The 19,996-nt window shown below is 42.4% G+C and overlaps 1 protein-coding gene across 2 annotated transcripts in view; it reads right to left on the reverse strand.

The window, feature by feature from the left end:
* OGT (O-linked N-acetylglucosamine (GlcNAc) transferase) overlaps positions 1-19,996 on the reverse strand; it is a 42,672-nt gene that overhangs the window by 16,846 nt on the left and 5,830 nt on the right. For both annotated transcript variants that reach the window (XM_062183695.1, XM_062183694.1), the window contains exons 4-14: positions 14,012-14,080; positions 10,676-10,792; positions 6,892-6,971; positions 5,839-6,034; positions 5,433-5,573; positions 4,708-4,808; positions 4,404-4,557; positions 4,199-4,300; positions 3,461-3,640; positions 2,339-2,497; positions 2,098-2,187 (exon numbers count right to left, since the gene is read on the reverse strand). In XM_062183695.1, the coding sequence (XP_062039679.1) occupies positions 2,098-2,187; positions 2,339-2,497; positions 3,461-3,640; positions 4,199-4,300; positions 4,404-4,557; positions 4,708-4,808; positions 5,433-5,573; positions 5,839-6,034; positions 6,892-6,971; positions 10,676-10,792; positions 14,012-14,080 (1,389 nt within the window). The remainder of the gene's footprint in view (positions 1-2,097; positions 2,188-2,338; positions 2,498-3,460; positions 3,641-4,198; positions 4,301-4,403; positions 4,558-4,707; positions 4,809-5,432; positions 5,574-5,838; positions 6,035-6,891; positions 6,972-10,675; positions 10,793-14,011; positions 14,081-19,996) is intronic.

Here is a 19,996-nt window from a genome sequence, read left to right on the forward strand (position 1 = left end):
TCTCTATTAATTACAAAAGTGGCCAATAGAGTCTATAAAAAAACACCAGGATAGGGGCCAGCACTGTGGCATAGTGGTTACAGCCGCCACCTGTGGTGCTGGCATCCCATATGGGTGCCAGTTTGAGTCCCAGCTGCTCCACTTCCAGCTCTCTGCTATGGCCTGGGAAAGCAGTAGAAGTTGGCCCAAGTCCTTAGGCCCCTGCACCCACGTGGGAGACCCGGAAGAAGCTCCTGGCTCCTGATCGGCCCAGCTCCTGTTGTTGTGGACATTTGGGGAGTGAACCAGCTGATCAAAGACCGTTCTCTCTCAGCCTCTCTGTAACTCTGCTTTTGAAATCAATCAATCTTTAAAAACATAGTTTAAGAACACCAGTATACATAGTCAGCAATTCCCAAGGGTTTCAATCTTAATCTACCACAAAACTTACCTAGAGAAAACAACAGAACAAGTGTAGGAATAAAGATATGCAAAGGCAAAAGCTCATGGATACAGAGACACTAAGAGGAACTACTTATTATTCTCCTAAGCCACCATTTTTGAATTCTCTCAGTTAATATTTATTAAGTATCTACTGTCAAAAGTGCTGGCTCAAACCTTAGAGAAGCTGTATTTCCATGTTCAAATATAGCACGTCTGTTTCATTTGCAACCTTAGCAAAAGTGATGATTGATTTTATAATCAATAACCAAGTAAATAACCAAGGAAATAAGATCTTTTTTTAGATTTATTTGAAAGGCAGAGCTGCAAAAAGTGGGAGAGACAGAGAGAGCAAGAGATCTTCTATCACTGATTCACTCCCCAAATAGTCAGAGCTGGGTCACGTTGAAGACAGAAGCCTGGGACTCCACTAAGTTCTCTCATGTGGGTGGCAGGGCCCCAAGCACTCAGGACAACTTCCATTGCTTGTCGTAGGCAAGGCTTAACCTACTGCACCACAAAGTCAGCCCCAGAAACAATACTGAAGCAACTGTCCACATGTACTAGTATTGAATACTTAAGCATCAAAAATGCAAAGTCCAGGCCAGCGTTGTGGCATAGTGGACAAAGCTGCTGCCTGCAACTCCAGCAATCCATAAGGGCACACTGATTGAGTCCCAGATGCTCCACTCCCAATTCAGCTCCCTGCTAATGCATCTGGGAAAGCAGCAGAGGATGGCCCAAGTGCTTGGGGCCCTGCACCTGCATGGGAGACCCAGGTGAAGCTCCTGGTCTCAACCTGGCCAACTCTAGCTGTTGCAGCCATCTAGGGAATGAACTAGCAGATGAAGATCGATCGATCGATCAATCGATCGATCTCTCTCTCTCTCTCTCTCCTCTGTCTCTTGTCTCTAACTCTGCCTTTTTAAATAAATAAAGTATTTTTAAAAATGCAAATTATAGGCCGGCGCCGTGGCTTAACAGGCTAATCCTCTGCCTTGCGGCGCCGGCACACCGGGTTCTAGTCCCGGTTGGGGCACTGGATTCTATCCCGGTTGCCCCTCTTCCAGTCCAGCTCTCTGCTATGGCCCGGGAGTGCAGTGGAGGATGGCCCAAGTGCTTGGGCCCTGCACCCGCATGGGAGACCAGGAGAAGCGCCTGGCTCCTGGCTTCGGATCAGTGCGATGCGCCGGCCGCAGCGGCCATTGGAGGGTGAACCAACAGCAAAGAGGAAGATCTTTCTCTCTGTCTCTCTCTCTCACTATCCACTCTGTCAAAAAAAAATGCAAATTATAAGGGCAGGCATTTGGCTTAGTGGTTAAGATGCTGCTTGGGATGCCTGTATCCCATATCGTAGTGCCCGGGTTCAGGTCCCAGCTTCACTCAGAACTTCAGCTAATGCACACCCTGGAAGGCAGCAGGGAATGACTGAAGTAGTTCAACCCCTGCTACCCATGCAGGAGATCTGTTTGAGTTCTGGGCTCCTGTATTCAGCCTGACCCAGTTCTGGACCTTGTGGGCATTTGGGGAGTGAACCAGTGGATGGGAGATCTCTGTCTGCCTCTGTCTCTTCCTTTCAAATACATAAAAATTATTCTTAAAAATACAAACTGTATGTCCACAGTTGTACTCAAGTTTGCTCAAAATAAAAAAGCTGAAAGTATAAGTTTCACCTACCTGAGAAAGATCAATGAAATGATTGGCTTCTGCCATCACCTTCACTCGGAAGTTCGTGCCATCATCTGGACTCAGGGCATAACAGAATACCTGAAGGGTACCACAGTGTATATTTAACAACCTGGGCTCAAATCTTTCCAAAGACACTGGTTTTAGCACCTAATGATGACAATACACCCACCACTGTGGAGTTTTATGCTGTTTTTAACCAACAGTGATTCTACAGAAACATTAGTCTTACCTCAAATTTATCAGGATTGTGCATGCCTGGAATGGACTGCATCAGGTGAGAAGTAGGATGATTCCCAAAGTCAGAACTCACATATCCTACACGCAGTCGACCATCACTGAGCTTCAAGTCTTTTGGATGTTCATATGGTGGTTTATGAAGGACATTAATCTACCAGAAGAAGCAAATGCTTGTTAGTAAAGCTGGGTCTACCCAAGAATTTTCATCTAAGAAAAGTGACTAAACACAGCAAAGCTGCACCTCCCATCTGTTCAGCAAGGTTTGCCCGTGACACTTCATTTCCATATGGCCAGTTCAATGCAAACTCAGCAGTGTTATGTGACATGCTTCATACTATGACCTGTTCCTGAGACCTATGAAACAGACTGAGCATATCTCAAACTTGCACAAATGAAGCACTATGGACAGAATATGCCAAAGCCTGCAGCATTTTAGAAAATTCTGTAGGGAAGCATTTACAAGAAAAAAGTAACATCTAGCACACGAGTTTTTCAGGAGTAAATTTCAACCTTTGATCACAAAGTGCTATAATCCTCAAAGGTGAGTAAAAAACAGCAGATACTTTACGAAGCATTATGGTTGTCACCTTCAGTTTGTTGTTAAGGATTCTACCTTAAATGGAGGGCATTGAGGCACAGTGGGTTCAACCTCTGCTTAGGATGCCCACGCCCCATCTAGGGGTGCCAGATCTGCATCCTGGCTACTCCGCTTATGGCAGCAGGTAAGGGCTCATGAGCTTCAGCCCCTGCTACCCAAATGGGAGACCCAAATGGAGTTCCAGGTTCCTGGCTGTTGGAGGCATTTGAGGAGTGAACTAGCAAATGGAAGATCAATATGTACCCATCTCTGTCTTCCTCTCCCGCTCTCTCTCTGTCCCCCACCTTTCAAGTAGATAAAAATAAACAATTTCAAAAGAAGATTCTACATGGAATGGAAACAGTTCTGCTCAAGACAAGACATGATGGAAGGGGCTTCTGGAGTGGCTGACAAAGTGTTGTTCTCAACTTGAATAGTGTTCACTTGGTAATTCATTACACCATACATTTGTCCGCAAAGCTTTCTATACCTATGTTTTAGTTTACAACAAAAGAGGTTGAAACAAAAGAATCATACCTTATCCAAACAAAGGTTCCCATGCCTCTCAGCGATGGCCTTCCTGAAGCCATGAGAAAGAGGATACAGCATACTATGATGAGGATGCACGGAGGGCAACCTGTTCTTCTCCAACTGGTCAGCTACAATACTGACCAACTTCTTCATGCGCTCATCATAGTCTGTCCAATCACAGACAATCTAGAGGAAGCAAAGCAAAATTATTCAGAAAACTCCACCACAAAGACTTAATATTTTACCTCTCTGGCCTAAAGGGATGTCAGATGGAAGATTCTCTCTCTCTCTCTGCCTCTCTGTAACTTCGCCTTTCAAATAAAAAATAAATCTTTTAAAAAAAATACTGTCTCTGGTACGGACACTTGGCCTACTAAAGATGCCTGCTCGATGCCCAGCCCCAGCTAATTCTAGATCCCCATGAATGCAGGTCCCATGAAGCAGCAGGTTATTGCTCAAGTAAGTGGGTTCCCAACATCCACATGGGAGACATGGATTGAGTTTCTCACTCCAGCACCAGCCATTTTGGACACTTGGAGGAGTGAACTAGTGGATGGGAATGCTTGTAAGTGCTCTCTCTTCTGGAATGAACAACCAGTAGAGTGAGGAGTACTCTCTTGGTGCCTCTCAAGTAAAATTTAAAAACAAAAGAACTACCTCCAGGCAGGCTTGGATTGTTATGACAAATAACAATGAAGAAGTGATTATATACTGAAAGCCAATTATTGGCCTTTTTTTCTTTACCTGTAGGCAATGAGCCAAGTTACAATAAGCATCAGGAAAATCAGGCTTAAGTTTCAGAGCTGTACGGTAAGAAGCTATTGCTTCTGGAATATTCCCTGAATCCTGGAAATTAAAAAATGGCAAGGTAAAAAAAAAATTCCTTAAAATTAAGACCTACTAAAATTAATAGGTGCTAAGATGCACGCAGCATAGTAAACAGCAGTACCTTGTGAATGGAAGCCAGATTGCTATGAGCATCTGCAAACGCTGGGTTAATCTGGATAGCACGAGTATAACACTGCAAGGCTCCCTGAACATCCTGCATCTCCTTCAATGTATTTCCCATATTAGAATAGGCATCAGCAAAAGTAGGACTGATTCTAAAGGAGAAGACAAAGGATTTATTTTTCTAGCACAAAAACCTTTAACCCTTTGTAATGTTATCTTATTGTTATTAAAAGCCATTTTATACTTGCCAAAGGCCATTTTTAAAAAGTGTAATTTTTAAGAAAAAGTTGAGAGTTTCTTACCGAATAGCCTCCTTATAATGCATCAGAGCTTCCTGCAATTTTCCCTGCTGCTGCAATACACTTGCTAAATTTGAATGGGCAGCAGCAAACTCTGGGAAGACCTATAAGTGAGTCAAAATCATAATTAAGTTTTATGTTAAACAAAAAAAACCCTGCTAAAACAGCAGTAATAATTCACCACAATCTTAATAATATTGCTCAAATACTTTTATACCACTAAACTCCTCTTTGCTTTCTCTATCTAGGTCTACTCATTCAAGGCCTAGTAGCTCAAATTCCGCTTCTTGCTCTATTTTGTATCTCCCTTTGTTTCCAACATAATGCAGTAGACCTCTCCTCTGAGTTTATGCTGACCACTCAAGCACCATCAAACTCTCTGTTCCAAGCCCCTACCCCACCTACCAACAGCCATTAGGCACTGAACTTATTTATTTATTGGTAACTTCTCTTGAACTGTGACTTACCATTCTACTACTGGGGGGGTAGAGATCTTATCTATCCATAAAATAATGAATTCTGAACACAGGGATTTTCTTTTTTTGAATGTCACACAGGACTTCACATCATACTTTTGATACTCAATGTGTAGTTCAACAAGTAACACCCTTTTAAATGATTCAACCACTTCTACTTTTATGAAAAGTAGTAAAAGACATGGTAAACTTCACTGCTTTCCCTCTACTATCACACAGACTAAACACCCAGCCACAGCACCCTCAACATACTTCTAATGCTTTACGATACAAGCGAACTGCCTCTTCAATGTTTCCCTGTTCTCGTTTGATATTCGCTAGATTATTCAGAGAGTCAGCATGGGTGGGACACAGACGGAGTGCGGTATTATAACAATCCTCTGCTTCAGCAACCTAGAAAACAAAACAAACTATTCAAACACTATGCAGAAGAATCATACAGCTACCACTGATATATTGTTTTAGCAATTTTTACAATTGCCTAGTAAAGCCTAACAGCTGATAATACTCCAGCAAATGGGTATTTTCCAATATTCTTCCCATCAACCAAAACTCCAAAGCAGATCAATAACATATCAGTACTCGATTACAATATGTACAAAAAAACTTTCTTAATCCTACCAGATAACAAAGAAATAGACTGAGTAAAAATCCTTACACTGCCCTTCTCTTTGAGAGCATTGGCTAGGTTGCAATAAGCATCAGGGAAATGTGGTTGCAGTTCAATAGCTCGCCTGTAGGTATCTATTGCCAGATCTATCAGGCCTTGCTCATAGTACACACAAGCCAGGTTGCCGTGCACCACTGCATGATTTGGACTCAAGCTTAGGGCGCGAAGATAAGCAGCCACAGCTCTGTAAAAACAAAAATAAAAAACACACACACACACACACACAAAATGCAACTAATCTTTAATCAATGCTTTGTTACAATTAATTCAGGCTATACTATACCAAAACATATAATTAATTATAATTAATCTATTCTATACTATACCTCAAACCAAAATCCCATCTTCATAAAAGGTAGTCTTACACTAAGATATGTTATCTATTCCCATGTAAAAAACAGGCTATCCTTTGACAACAAAAGGTCAGGATTTATGTAGCTTTCTGAATCAGATCAAAGGAATAATTTAGAGGCAAGCATTGTGGCATAGCAGGTAAAGCCACCACCTGAGAAGTCTGCCATCCTTTATTGGTACTGGTTTGAGTCCTGGCTACTCCACTTCCAATCCAGCTCTCAGCTAATGGCCTGGGAAAGCAGTAGAAGATGGCCCAAGTCTGGGCTCCTGCACCAATGTAGGAGACTCAGATATAAAGTTCCTGGCTTCGGCCTAGTCCAGCTATAGCTGTTGCAGTCATCTGGGGAGTGAACCAGCAGATGGAAGATCTCTGTCTCTCCCTCTCTCTCTGTAATTCTTAAGTAAATAAATCAATCTTTTTTTTTAAAAAAGGAATAACTTAGTCTAAGAGATCAGCATTTCAATAGTTTAACAATCAAGGGAATTTCAATTGAACTCTCAATGAGATGAGCGATGGCTATGAGAGCCAACAATGAAAACTCAGGCACTGATATCTATAAATAAAAGGTAACACAGCAGACATCACAAGCATGGAAAAACATACTAGAAAAAAATGTTTCAGCCATCATTGTCATAATTTCAAAATAATGAAGACTCGAGAATTTATCAAGTAGAATACTCTCTCACCTGTCAAAAATACGTGCCTCTTTCAAGACATTTCCTAAATTGATATATGCATCCAGAAAATTTGGATCAAGGGTGACAGCCTAAAAAGTACAGAACAATTACTTAGAGAAGTTAAGACTCTGCTAGATTAACTTATAATTTTATTCTAAGGTCATTTTAGACCTCCAATTAACTTTCTAGTATAAGTAAACCTTATTTTTAAAGCCTGAATATTTAGTACCTTCTCATTATTTACAAACCTCAGTGTTATCAAAATAACTTAACAAGACTCATGTTCTCATGAAGAAAATGGGTCCTGAAGGGAAAAATTAAAAATTTGAGTCTGCTTCAATTTTATTGAGTCAGAAATTTTCAAACATACAAAAGCAAAAGAAACATTGTAACCTCTCAAGCCCGTATCTTCAACAATTCATAAATCATATTCAATCACATTTAATATATATTCCAATCTGCTACTCCCCTCTTCCCAGATCATTTGACACAATTCTAAAACATATCATTCCACTTGAAAATATTTCAACATGTACCTCAGGGACAAGAATGCTTTTGAGGGGCTGGCACTGTGGCTCAGTGGGTTAACTTATCACTTATGATGCCAATATCCCATATCTGAGTGCTAGTTGGAGTCCCACCAGCTCCACCTCTGACCCAGCTTTCTGCTAACGTGCCTAGGAAGGCAGCAGATGATGGTCAAGTACTTGGGGCCCTATCATCCACGTCAGAGACCCAGATGAAGTTCCTGGCACCTCTAGTTTTAGCCTGGCCCACTGGTTTTAGTCTGGCCACTGCACACATTTGGGGAGTGAACCAGCAGATAGAAGATCCATATCTCCCTCTTCCCTCCCCCCTCAAACTCTGCCTTTCAAATAAATAAATCCTTTAGTCAGAGTTACACAGAGAGGCAGAGGCAGAGAGAGAGAGAGGTCTTCCATCCGCTGGTTCACTCCTCAACTGGCTGCAACGGCCAGAGCTGTGTTGATCTGAAGCCGGGAGCCAGGAGCTTCTTCCGGGTCTCTCACCCAGGCGCAGGGGCCCTTGGGTCCCCTTCTACTGCTTTCCCAGGCCACAGCAGAGAGCTGGATCAGAAGTGGAGCAGCCAGGACTCGAACTGGCGCCCATATGGGATGCCAGCACTGCAAGCGGCAGCTTTACCTACTATGCCACAGCGCCGGCCCCAAATCAAACCTTCTTTAAGCTGCCACCTGTTATACCAATTCCAATCCTGGCTGCTCCACTTCCAATCCAGCTCCCTGCTAATGTGCCTGGGAAAGCAGCAAAATATGACCAAAGTCTTTGAGCCCCTGCATCCACGTGGGAGATCAGCAAGAATCTCCCAACTCTTGGCTTCAGCCTGGCCCAGCCTTGGCTGCTGTGGCCATTTGGGGAATGAACCAGTGGATGGAAGATTGATCTCTCTGTCTCTCTGCCTCTTCTAGTCTCTTTACCTCTGACTTTCAAATAAATTAATTAAAAAAAAAAACTGGGCAAAGCATCTGAACAGACATTTCTCAGAAAAGATCATTGGGGCCAGTGTTGTAGCACAGCGGGTTAACCCACTGCTGTAACACCAGCATTCCATATGGGCACAGGTTCGAGTCCTAGCTGCTCCACTTCCAATCCAGCTCTATGCTAATGTGCCTGGGAAGGCAGCAGAAGATGGCCGGAGTACCTGGGCTCCTACCATTCACGTGAGAGACCCAGATTCTAAGCTCCTGACTTCAGCCTGGCCAGCCCCATTGCAGCCATTTAGGAAGTAAAGCAGTGGATGGAAGATCTCTCTCCCTCTCCCCAGTCTCTATCTCTGTAACTCTTTCAAAGTAAATAAATAAATCCTTCAAAAGTAAATGTTTATCTTAATAATCATAGAGACACAAATGACCTCATACCTGTTAGAATAGCTGTTATCAAAAGGACAACTGTAAGCACTGGTGAAATATAGATTAAAGGAAACCCCTGTATACTAATGATAGGAATGTAAACTGGTACAGCCATTGTAGTAAACAGTATGGAGCTTTCTCAAAATATTCATTATTCTTTTTCTAACCAGTTTTTATGAGTTGTTACTTATCATTCTCCAAAGGTGAACAATATTTTTAGTGTGATTATGAATTCATGGACCTAAACATATCTGATAAGCTTTAATGTATTTTAGTTCTCATTCCTAGTGATGCTCAAGTCCCATCCTTAGCCAGTGGGAACCTCATCAAGCTGCTTCCTGAATTCTTCTGATACAATCAAAGTAACATATTACAGCTTCCTTGCTTTCTGGTATGACAAAATAGTCCAGGCAAATTTTACATTTTCTGCTCCAGAGACAGAATCAGCTTTTTAATTTAGAAACTCCCCTTTTGAAAAGAATTATTTATTTCAAAGATAAAAGTTACAGAGAGAGGTAGCGCCAGAGAGAGAGAAAGGTCTTCCATCCGCTGGTTCACTCTGCAAATGACCCCAACAACAGGAGCCGAGCTGATCCCAAGCCAGGAGCCAGGAGCTTCTTCCAGGTGTCCCATGTGGGTACAGGGGCCCAAGGACTTCTTTTAAGGTAAAGCTGCCCACTTGAAAGACACCTGGGGGAGCCGGCGCTGTGGCATAGCAGGTAAAGCTTCCCCCTGCAGTGTCGGCATCCCATATGGCTGCCGGTTCTAGTCCCAGCTGCTCTACTTCTGATCCAGCTCTCTGCTATGGCCTGGGAAAGCAACAGAAGATGGCCCGAGTCCCTGGGTCCCCACACCCACGTGGAGAAGCTCCTGGCTTTGGATCCATGCAGCTCCAGCCATTGCAGCCTATTGGGGAGTGAACCAGCGGATGGAGGACCTCTCTCTCTCTCTCTGCCTCTCCTTCTCTCTCTGTGTAACTCTGACTTTCAAATAAATAAATAAATCTTTAAAAAACAAAAAATAGCCGGCGCCGCGGCTCACTAGGCTAATCCTCCGCCTTGCGGTGCCGGCACACCAGGTTCTAGTCCCGGTCGGGGCACCGATCCTGTCCCGGTTGCCCCTCTTCCAGGCCAGCTCTCTGCTGTGGCCCGGGAGTGCAGTGGAGGATGGCCCAAGTCCTTGGGCCCTGCACCCCATGGGAGACCAGGATAAGCACCTGGCTCCTGCCATCGGAACAGCACGGTGTGCCGGCCGCAGCGCGCTACCGCGGCGGCCATCGGAGGGTGAACCAACGGCAAAAGGGAGACCTTACTCTCTGTCTCCTCTGTCTCTCTCTCACTGTCCACTCTGCCTGTCAAAAAGAAAAAGAAAAAAAAAAAAGAAAAAACACCTGGGACCAGCATTGTGGCATAGCAGCTTTAAGTCACTTTTTGTGAAGCAAGTATCCCATGAGTGCCAGTTTGAGAGTCCCAGTTGCTCCACTTTAGATCCTGCTCCCTACTCATGGATCTGTGAAAAGCAGAGGAAGACGGCCCAAGTGCTTGGTGCCCCTGCCACCCATGTAAGACACCTGAGTGGAGTTCCAGGCTCCTGGCTTCAACCGTTATAACCATTCAGGGAGTGAGCCAGCAGATGGAAGATCTCTGTATGCCTCTCGGGCTTTCAAATCAATAAATTTTTTAAAAATTCTTTAAATAACAAACAAAAACTTTTAATTACCAAGGTACATTCTCAAAGTTAAACTGGAGCCTGCCATACCACATACTACCCAACAAATACCACAATGTCAGAGAAACAAAGGCAGTATGTGACTGGTTATAGAAAGACCTACTATTTAGTTCTAGTAAAAACACTCTAAACATATTATAAGCATTTCAAAAACACTAATGATCAGTCTGATTACTCACTTTTTCAAAGTGATGAATTGCAAGCCAAATCTCCCCTTGTGCATTGAAAACACAGCCAAGATTACTCCAAGCTACTGCGAAGTTCGGTTGCGTCTCAATTGCTTTCAAATAACATGCCTTAGGAGGGGTTAATGAAAGAAGATGGGAGGGGAAGAAGGTAAAGGGAAAGGGGAAAATTTGTAAAGGGGAAAAAAAAAAGATTGGGGAGGGGGAAAGAAGGTGATATCATTATTCCTTCTCTGACCAGTCAAAAGTGACCCTGCAGCATAGGCTCGCTTGCGCCAAAACTAATGCGCTGCCACAGCTGGCTGCTCCTGCGCCTGCGCCACCAGAACCCAAGTGCAAACCACCATGTTCAGTTCTGCCAAACAATGATCAATGATAAACACCTAAGGGCTAGTATGTCTTTCAAGTGATCGCTAGGGGGCACCACTCAAGCCCCAAGTTTCCTACTTTCACCATTTCCTAAAGTGTGTTCTACCAGGTATTACCAGAGGTATCACAAGGCAAAAAAGGATTTCATGATCAAATAAATTAGGAAATTAGATCAGCAAACAGGTTTCTCTGCTACGGGTCTTCCATAAGCCTCTAATAGTATTTATAGGATTCCCTGAATTTAGTTGACCATGGAACTCTTCTTTCATCGAGAATTTCTTAAAATACTATGAAACACATTTTGGGAAATGCTGCTCTCAGCGAAATGTTCCTCCCTAACATCTGTGCTACTGAGAGAAAACCGTTTTTCTGCCGAGTGGGGTATTCTAAAGGCAGGCTTGTCAATTACGTCGTCACGATGCCCTGTCTGCCAAGGAGGACTGAAGCTGAAACCTCACATGACAGGACTGCACCTAGGTTGAGGTCCCTGTAATGCGAGCGCAAACATCGCTTGCGCAACCTAACAGCATCGCACTGCGCAATCGCTGCGAACTGCTGCGCTACATAGAACACCCCTAGACGCAGCAAACGGCCAACCAGATCCATTAATCTACTAGACAGGCCCACAGAGAATATTTGTTTAATGAGATTAGTTGGACTCGAGGTATGTTAAAACCCAATTTTATCCAAAACGGCTACAGAATAGGACTCAGGGAGCCAGTCAATCAGATTACTCATCTAGTCAACCGTTCACAGGGGCTCATTCGCACGCAATGCGCATTAACGCTGCGCAGCCTTTGCGCTACTGCAGGGTCACAGCGCATCATCAGAAGAGCAGAATGCTGCAATCCAAACAAAGAAGAAAAAAGGAAAAAAAAATGAACAACAAGAAGAGTTAGAAGCTTTTACTAGTAAATTATCTCTAATAATTTTAATATCTTAATTAACTTTTACTTATTTTTGACAGAATTGTGGCTATAGTATAAAACATTCTCTTACATAACTTGCTTGTAAATAAAATCATTTTAAGCTGTTTCTGAAGCCACAAGACAGAAGATTCAGGCATGGAGGCAAATTGTTTTGCTGTGGCAGTTACAAACCCGTTACCATATTTCTCATCATGTGACTTTTCGGTGCGTTCCTTGCTGGAAGAGGAGGAGGAGGTTGTGTGTCTGCCCTAGATCCAGGCCTCGAGCTCCCTTCAGCGAGGCACCTTACGCATGGAATAGGAGGTTTCACCCACCTGAAACCTTCTAAATACAATATCAATGGTGAAAAACCAAAAACAAGAGAGAAAATAAAAACAAGATCATTAGTAAAAGTTCAACAAAGCAATTGAAATTCTTTGGATGTCTATTACATATGGGAATGAGGACAGTCTCAAGTCTGTAACATGGGAAACATGCAGAAGGGAGAGGGTTAATCAGGGCTATTGCATACAGCAGGGATTTTTGCTGGAAGAAAGGCTCTTCGTTTTCTACAAAGACAACTTAATTTTGCTTCCAACTACTAGGAATATGCTGGCTTGAATTTTCAAATGCACTGATTACAAAAGAAATACATTGCATTTCACTCAAGAGTATTTTCTTGTTTACTAAGTTCTCACAAAAAACAGAATAACATTTTTCAAACTAGGTGTCTCCAGAGCTCTGAAATAAAGAAGTCAGCAACCTAAGGCAGGCGCAATGTCTCAGCCTAAACCGATCTCTAAAGCTGCAGTGAAGTGCAATTCATGTTAGCTGTCCGCTTGGTGGGGTGACAATTAATAGGAGCTTATCAAATATTTGTTCTCTAAATTACCAATTAGATTCATCAGCTAAGATTGAAATCAATTACAATTCAGTAGCTGGAAACCTACATAAGGTTAATCCAAAGTGTCAGCAGAATTTATGAGAGCTATGCACTGAAAACTAGTGCCTTTTAGCATTAGCTGGTGCTGAAAAGCCTTCTCCCTCCCTGGATGAAGCAGTCAAACAGACAGCTACGCTGCGCATACACTCCACGCATTAGCATGCGCGTGGGGCTCAGAGCAACAGGTGGGAGTTTCAGAAGCATTCTGGTTTCTCCCCACTCCTCACCCCTGCAGCGCGGTTGCGTAAGGTGGCTTGTAACAAGACAACTGCATTTATAAATTTAATTTTAAATGATACCAAAAGCTTTAATTAACCCAACCTGGTGTTCAAATTCATTATTTGGAAACACAGAATGCTAAAAGCCACCTTTCCACTTTGGCAAGTTTTCTTTCGATCAGTCCATTTCCCAAACAAACCAGCTTTGTCCTTCTGACTTTTTTGTTTTAAGAAGGTGGGGTGGGGAGGAATAAAGAAGGAAGTAAGGGAGAAAAGAAGGTAGACAACTAGAATTGGAAAAGAGGAAAAAGGAACTTGTGGGGAGGGAACGAGGACAAGGGGCAGGATTTTCCAATTATTAATTCACAATCATTTTAACAGCCTTTCTTCCACTGTAAAAAGGGTGAGGAAGATGAAGGGAGGAAGGTTAAATAAGAATTTTAAATGCCAGTATTACAGGGTAACATTTGGATGAAATTCTTCTCCACTTACAAGCCACAAAGGACTTAGAAGAGCAGCATTTTCAATGGCACCTGCATCATATAGGAGTCTTGAGCCAAACCACAGGCGCTCTGCTTGTCACCAGCAGGCAAGCCTCAGATTTGAAGGAATGTTATTTATTCCCACATAAGATCATGACGGAGCCCATTGTTATAAAGTTGATCTAGCTCAGCAGAAAGGCTCCACAATGTTCAGGGTCTTGCTTTATCCCCAGATTTAGAACAGATATGCCAAAGGCTGGCCCTGCTCTAGTCTGAGGCGAGTCATGCCGTCAGTTTTCCTCTTTCATAGGACTGTTTTGTGAAGATAGCTCAATGAAGAGTTGAAGACTTGGCAAAAAGGACAAGTTTCCTTAACACTGATGTGTAAGTGTGTTTTATCAAACACCTACCTTGGCTTCTTCCAAGCGACCCAGGGCTTTGAGCAGGTTCCCCAGGTCACTGCGAACACAGTACAAATCCTAGAAGCCCAGAGACACACCGTCATTAACTATACTCTGCTTCGTGAATCAAAATGATCTTGTAATCACTTTTATATACCTGGCTCCCCGCAATTTTCTTTGTGCAAGTAAAAATGCTGCCTGACCAACTTATGTGCATGACCACCATCTGCCATCCGCAATTCCAAATCCCAGAAAGTTCCAAATACTCATGTGCTGGTTAAACCTGATCCGAACTGACAAGAAGCTATTTATAGAATGTGCCTGCACATCTCACCTAGTATGAATACTCCTGTCTTCTGCTGCAAAATTATAAAATGTCTTTTACTGTAAGGTACTGCTCCAGATCTGATGGAGAGTTTTACGTATGGCATACCTAGCTTTCTAAAATCCAAAGAAATCTGAAATGTTGAAAAGGATTTGGCCCTACCAGTTCCAGACAAAAAGACACTGGGACCTTACTAAAGTGCTTCCTATTTCCAAATGTCAGTAATTTCAAACAAACAAGCAAGCAAAAAACACTCATTCAACTGTTTTATTCAAGGTTATGATGAATCACTCCAGTAACAAGGGCTGAAAATTTTCCACAGCTGAAAAACAGTACTCTATTTAGCACATGGTTACCTACGCGCAGACCTACCCTTAGGGTGCCAGGCATATTCAGAAACCTTGACTTCACTTCATGTTTGCACCGAAGGATTACCATCCAACCAAAGCCTCAGTCCTGGCACCTGCCACTAGATTCCTCATTAGTATTAAGTACCATTAGAGTTGAGTGGGTGAATAATGAAAAGCCGTTGACTCTGCTTTTTATTAGCAGCTCAATGGTGGTGCTAGTCATCTGACTCACCCGTCCGTTCATCAGTGTGAGACACTCATTAGAACAGCAAGCTCAAATTTTATTTGCCCTAGTTTGCCTTTGTCGGTAGAATGTATCAGTCAACAAGCAGAGATAATGGCAATCGGAAGCATGCTTATCGTTCCAAACTGCTCTGCGGGTGAAAGCCTTAAATTAAGTCCTAGAAAGTGAAATTTTGTCAACTGTGCCAAAGAATCCTCATGTATATTATTCTCCCTGCCACTATATTATGGTTTCCAGAATCAGTTGATTAATTTTACTGATCAACAGCTTTTGTGGTTATATATTATCATCCATTAAGGCAAACCCAAAAGTCTGCCAACAAAATACAGGCTGCCACAGAACACTCACACTCACGGTAGGTGTAGCAGGTCAGCTCCCTACCTGCCAGATTCACTGCTGTCCCTCAGACAATGACCATTGTTGTGGGAGAGTCTGGTTGTCTCCCACAATCTCAAGCACAAAAAGTCAATTCTAATCCTCAAAACACCATCACAGGTACCACTTATATTACAAACTTACCCTCCTCGAATTAGTGTAATAAGTACTTTTGTTAAATTTATTTATTTGAAAGGCAGACAGAGACAAGAAAAAGACATAGAACTCTCCCATCTGCTGCTTCCCACCCCAAATGCCCCCCAAAATCCAAGCTGAGCCAGGCACAAGTCAGGAGCTGAGCACTCAGTACGAGTCACCCGCGTAGGTAACACGAACTCACATTAGTAGGAAGCTGGAATAGGAAGCAGAGCGGGGCCTTGAACCTACGCACTTCAATATGGGATGTGGGCATCCCGAGCAGTATCTTAACTGCTGCACCAAACACCCACACCCTAATACGTGCTTTTTAACCCTATTTATACTCTCAGAAGTAATGAAAACTATAATCTTGCTATTTTCTACAGCTCTTTTTCCCCTAAACTTTAAGGGTTAGCCCTCTTTTTTGGCAGACTGACTGAATAACCCAATCTACTACTTGATAATTACAGTTGTATCTTTGGACTTTTACCAAGTCCTAGGCCTTTTCTGGGTCATAATATTCAGAAGTCTTGCAATAATTCTCCAACAATGACCATAATTGGCTGTACATTTTAGCCAACTGTTGCATAATTTTACCCTCTAGTTTCTATAAAGTTCTTGGATGGATGCCATCCAAGTTCTGACAGTATACCTATCTACCTATCTATAGATTCAGTTATATCATCTGGGTCCATTACAGCATACTAAATCAAGTTAACAAAATACCCACAGTTAAAATACTTGGGGCCAGCACTGTGGCGTAGCAGGTAAAGCCAACACCTGCAGTGCCAGCATCCCATATGGGTGCCACTTCGAGGCTCGGCTGCTCCACTTCCCATTCAGCTCTCTGCTATGGCCTGGAAATGCAGTGGAAAATGGCCCAAGTCTTTTGGCCCCTGGGCTCATGTGTGAGACCTAGAAGAAGCTCCTGGCTCCTGGCTTCGGATTGGCCCAGCTCTGCCCATTGTGGCCACTTGGGGAGTGAACCAGCAAATGGAAGACCTTCGCCTGCTTCTGCCTCTCGGTAACTTTGCCTTTCAAATAAATAAATAAATAAAATATTTTTTAAAAAAATACAAGGATACCACCATTCTCCCCAAAATCCAAAATCTATGATGGGACCAACACTGTGACGTAGTAAGTTAAGCCATGACCAGGGACACCAGTATCCCATATGGGCAGAGGTTCAAGTACTAGCTGCTCCACTTCCAATCCAGCTCCCTGCTAAGCACTTGGGCCCCTGCACCCACTTAAGAGACCTGAAAGAAGCTCCTGGCTTCATTCTCGGCCCTGTTCCAGCACCACTGCAGGCACATGGGGAGTGAACCAGCAGATGGGAGCTCTCCCTCCCCTACTCCCCTCTCTATCTTTCAAATAAATAAATCTTTAAAAAAAAGACATCAAATTCTGCTTCACCTGTCAAATCAAAACTGTACCTGCTAAGAGAATCACATTTCTCAAACCTAGCTCATCCTACCCATCCCAAGTTAATACCTTTCATGCAAATCTTTAGTCAACAATATGCCTGGGACTAGAAGGAAAAGAAATTTAACAGAGTCCTCATTATTAAGGGGCTTACAATGTATATGGAAAGACAAGGGATGCATATAGTAAATGCCCACATAGTGTTTTAAGAGTTTTAGTGAAAAAGATGAGCACAAAGGAGAAGTTTAAGCTGGATCATGAAGGTTGAATACAGTTTTAACAGAAGAGGAGGGCCTTGTAAACAAGGAAAAATCATAAGAAAATAAGTAAAGATTTTCCTATATAACTACCCTTCCTAAAAATCACATCCACTTCCTGCCTTTCCTCCTACAGCGCCCCCCTTGCTACCACCTTTAACATCTATGTACCATATATAAAGTGAAGTAAAATGAGGTAGATAAAAAAACCTATGGTAGTTCTCAATGGCCTCTCAAATTAAATTCAGACTCCTCAGCCTCTCTATTCTTTAAATCTTCCAATTGACTCTCTTCTACTACACTCACTTCTTGTTACTACTTGACTCACCACTTCAGCCAAGGAAGTCTACTTGCTATTTACCTTCCTACAGAATGCTTAGGTTATAAGCACCCACTCAAAGAAATCGCCTGATTAATACTCTCCAACAATAATCATCTGAGGAACTTACACATTTTTTTCTTTATAAGTCAGGTCCTGTCTCATATTATAACCCAAAACTTTAGCCAAACTTAACAAAGCACTGTACACACAATAAGCAGGCAAACATTTAAATGTGACATTTACAAGATAACCTTAACAAAAAGCAGAACAGAGAGGAAAAGTAGTACATGGGTTTTCTACAGTTCAGCTGTGGATGTGAGGCTCATGACAGTAATAAATGACAGTTAACACATGATGGGCAGGATAACAGCAGCTCTCAGTGCTGTGCATCCATAATCCAAGCAGAAGCAATGGCTCAACAACCTATAGATTCAGAAACAGAGTTGCTCTAGACAGGACAATTTTATGCTCATCATGAAAGCAACTGCTGAGTATGGGTAACTGTACTGAGCCATCATGTGAAAACACACCAGCAGCAACAGCCATCTTCGAAAAGACTAAAATTTTAGCAACAGTTTTAAACCATCCAGTGTTACAGAAGACAATACAGAATGTAAAAACATGAAACAGCTCTACGGTTTAGAGGTAATTTCTAGAATCAAGTCACGGGGAGTAACTTCTACAGAGACCTATTAACTTAAAAAGATAAATACTACCTTCACATTTCACCTTTTCACTGCTGCAAAACCAAAATAACCCTATGATTCAGGCCCACGATGCATGAGGCATTTAAACACTGTCAACAAGAACACAGGTAAGGAACAGACTCAAGATTCTGTCAGTACTGAATTGACAACAAGCATTTGACAGGGAGTTAAAATCTAGTTAAGACTGGATATCCTGAAATAAAACAGAATCACCGTGGTATAATTAGAAATCAAGGGAGTTTGTACAATCCCATTTTACTCTTTCTGGTAAAAACAGAAATAAAGCAACACATTAAACATAAAACTAGGTGGGACTACGGGGCTGTCCAGTGTCTTCAAGAGGTAATTAATGATTTATTTTAGTACTGTCACTTCTTTGGTAGGGCACAATGATCAGCTTCCTGTTAACAGGTTAATTAGCATGGTACTGTCTCCCACTTTCTTTTTCCCTTAATATAGTCCTATGATTTGGAATATTGTCAACAGTAATGACTGCTCTGCTACACGTACAGGCAACTGAAAACCTAAGCCAAGGTAAAAAAAAAAAAAAATCAAAGCTAAAGTTAATCAGGACCACTGGTTAGCAAGAGGGCACAAGGACATTCACATTCAAACAACAAGTGAAAGGCGGAAGCAGCCCTGATTAATGAAGGGAAAGAACTACTTTAACACACTGGGTACACAGGTGAGCCCTGGGTCTTGGTAATAACAGGGTTTAAGCACTGTGGCAGCATATAAAAGATTCCCTAGAACTTTCTGTGAGTAACTAGCTAGATAGTACTGCAATAAAAATTACAAAAGCCACTCAAATTTACACATACTACACAGAGTATCTCTGAAAGGATACCTAAGAAAATCATTTCATTACCAGAAGGGTAACTGTGACTGTTCACTATATCCATAAAAAAAGCAATGAATAAGGGGCCAGCGCCATGGCGCAGTAGGTTAATCCTCCGCCTGCAGCATCAGCATCCCATATAGGCACCGGTTCTAGTCCCGGCTGCTCCTCTTCCAATCCAGCTCTCTGGTACGGCCTGGGAAAGTAGTGGAAGATGGCCCAGGTGTTTGGGCCCCTGCACCTCTGTGGGAAACCCGGAAGACACTCCTGGCTCCTGGCTTTGGATTGGTGCAGCTCCAGCCGTTGTGGCCAATTGGGGAGTGAACTAGCGAATGGAAGACCTCTCTCTCTCTGGCTCTACAACTCTCAGTAACTGTGTCTTTCAAATAAATGTTTTAAAAGGCAATGAAGAAAAAATATAAACTCTCAAATTATAAAATATAAGCTCTCAAAATTAACTAAAAAAATTGTTAACTGATGTCATAATGACTTTGGATCATTAAGCAAATTACTAAGTCTCAGCTTCCTAACCTCTAAAATGGGGACTTAGGGACAGCAGGATATGACTGGTTTGCAAACTGTGTTCAAGGGCTGTCTTTTGAGGGTAGGTGCCCTCTGGGCACAATATGCCCTTTTTAATTTTTTCTGTTTCAACACTTTCTTTGAAGGTATTCAGGCTGAGGTTTTAACATCCACTTCACCATTACTTGCTGGGTGATCCCCAAAATGTCACATAATCTGACTCCGTGTTTTCTAAAAAATTGATAAAGAAACTGGAAATAATCCCATCTACCAATTTGAAGGATCACTGTGAGGAGTAAGTAAGACCAATCATCTGGAGTGGTTAGCACAATGTTTGAGCACAGTACACTTTCAATAAATGGTAGCTATAATAGTTACAACTATTAACCGTTTCCAGAGTAGCTACAAAACTGAACGCAGACAACAAAGCTTAAGAATATATTCTTAAACTCTTTCTGGATTCCTTAGAACCCCTCACTACCTTTTAAATT

This window comes from Lepus europaeus, chromosome X (genome assembly GCF_033115175.1).
Source record: "Lepus europaeus isolate LE1 chromosome X, mLepTim1.pri, whole genome shotgun sequence".
Classification (NCBI taxonomy): domain Eukaryota; kingdom Metazoa; phylum Chordata; class Mammalia; order Lagomorpha; family Leporidae; genus Lepus; species Lepus europaeus.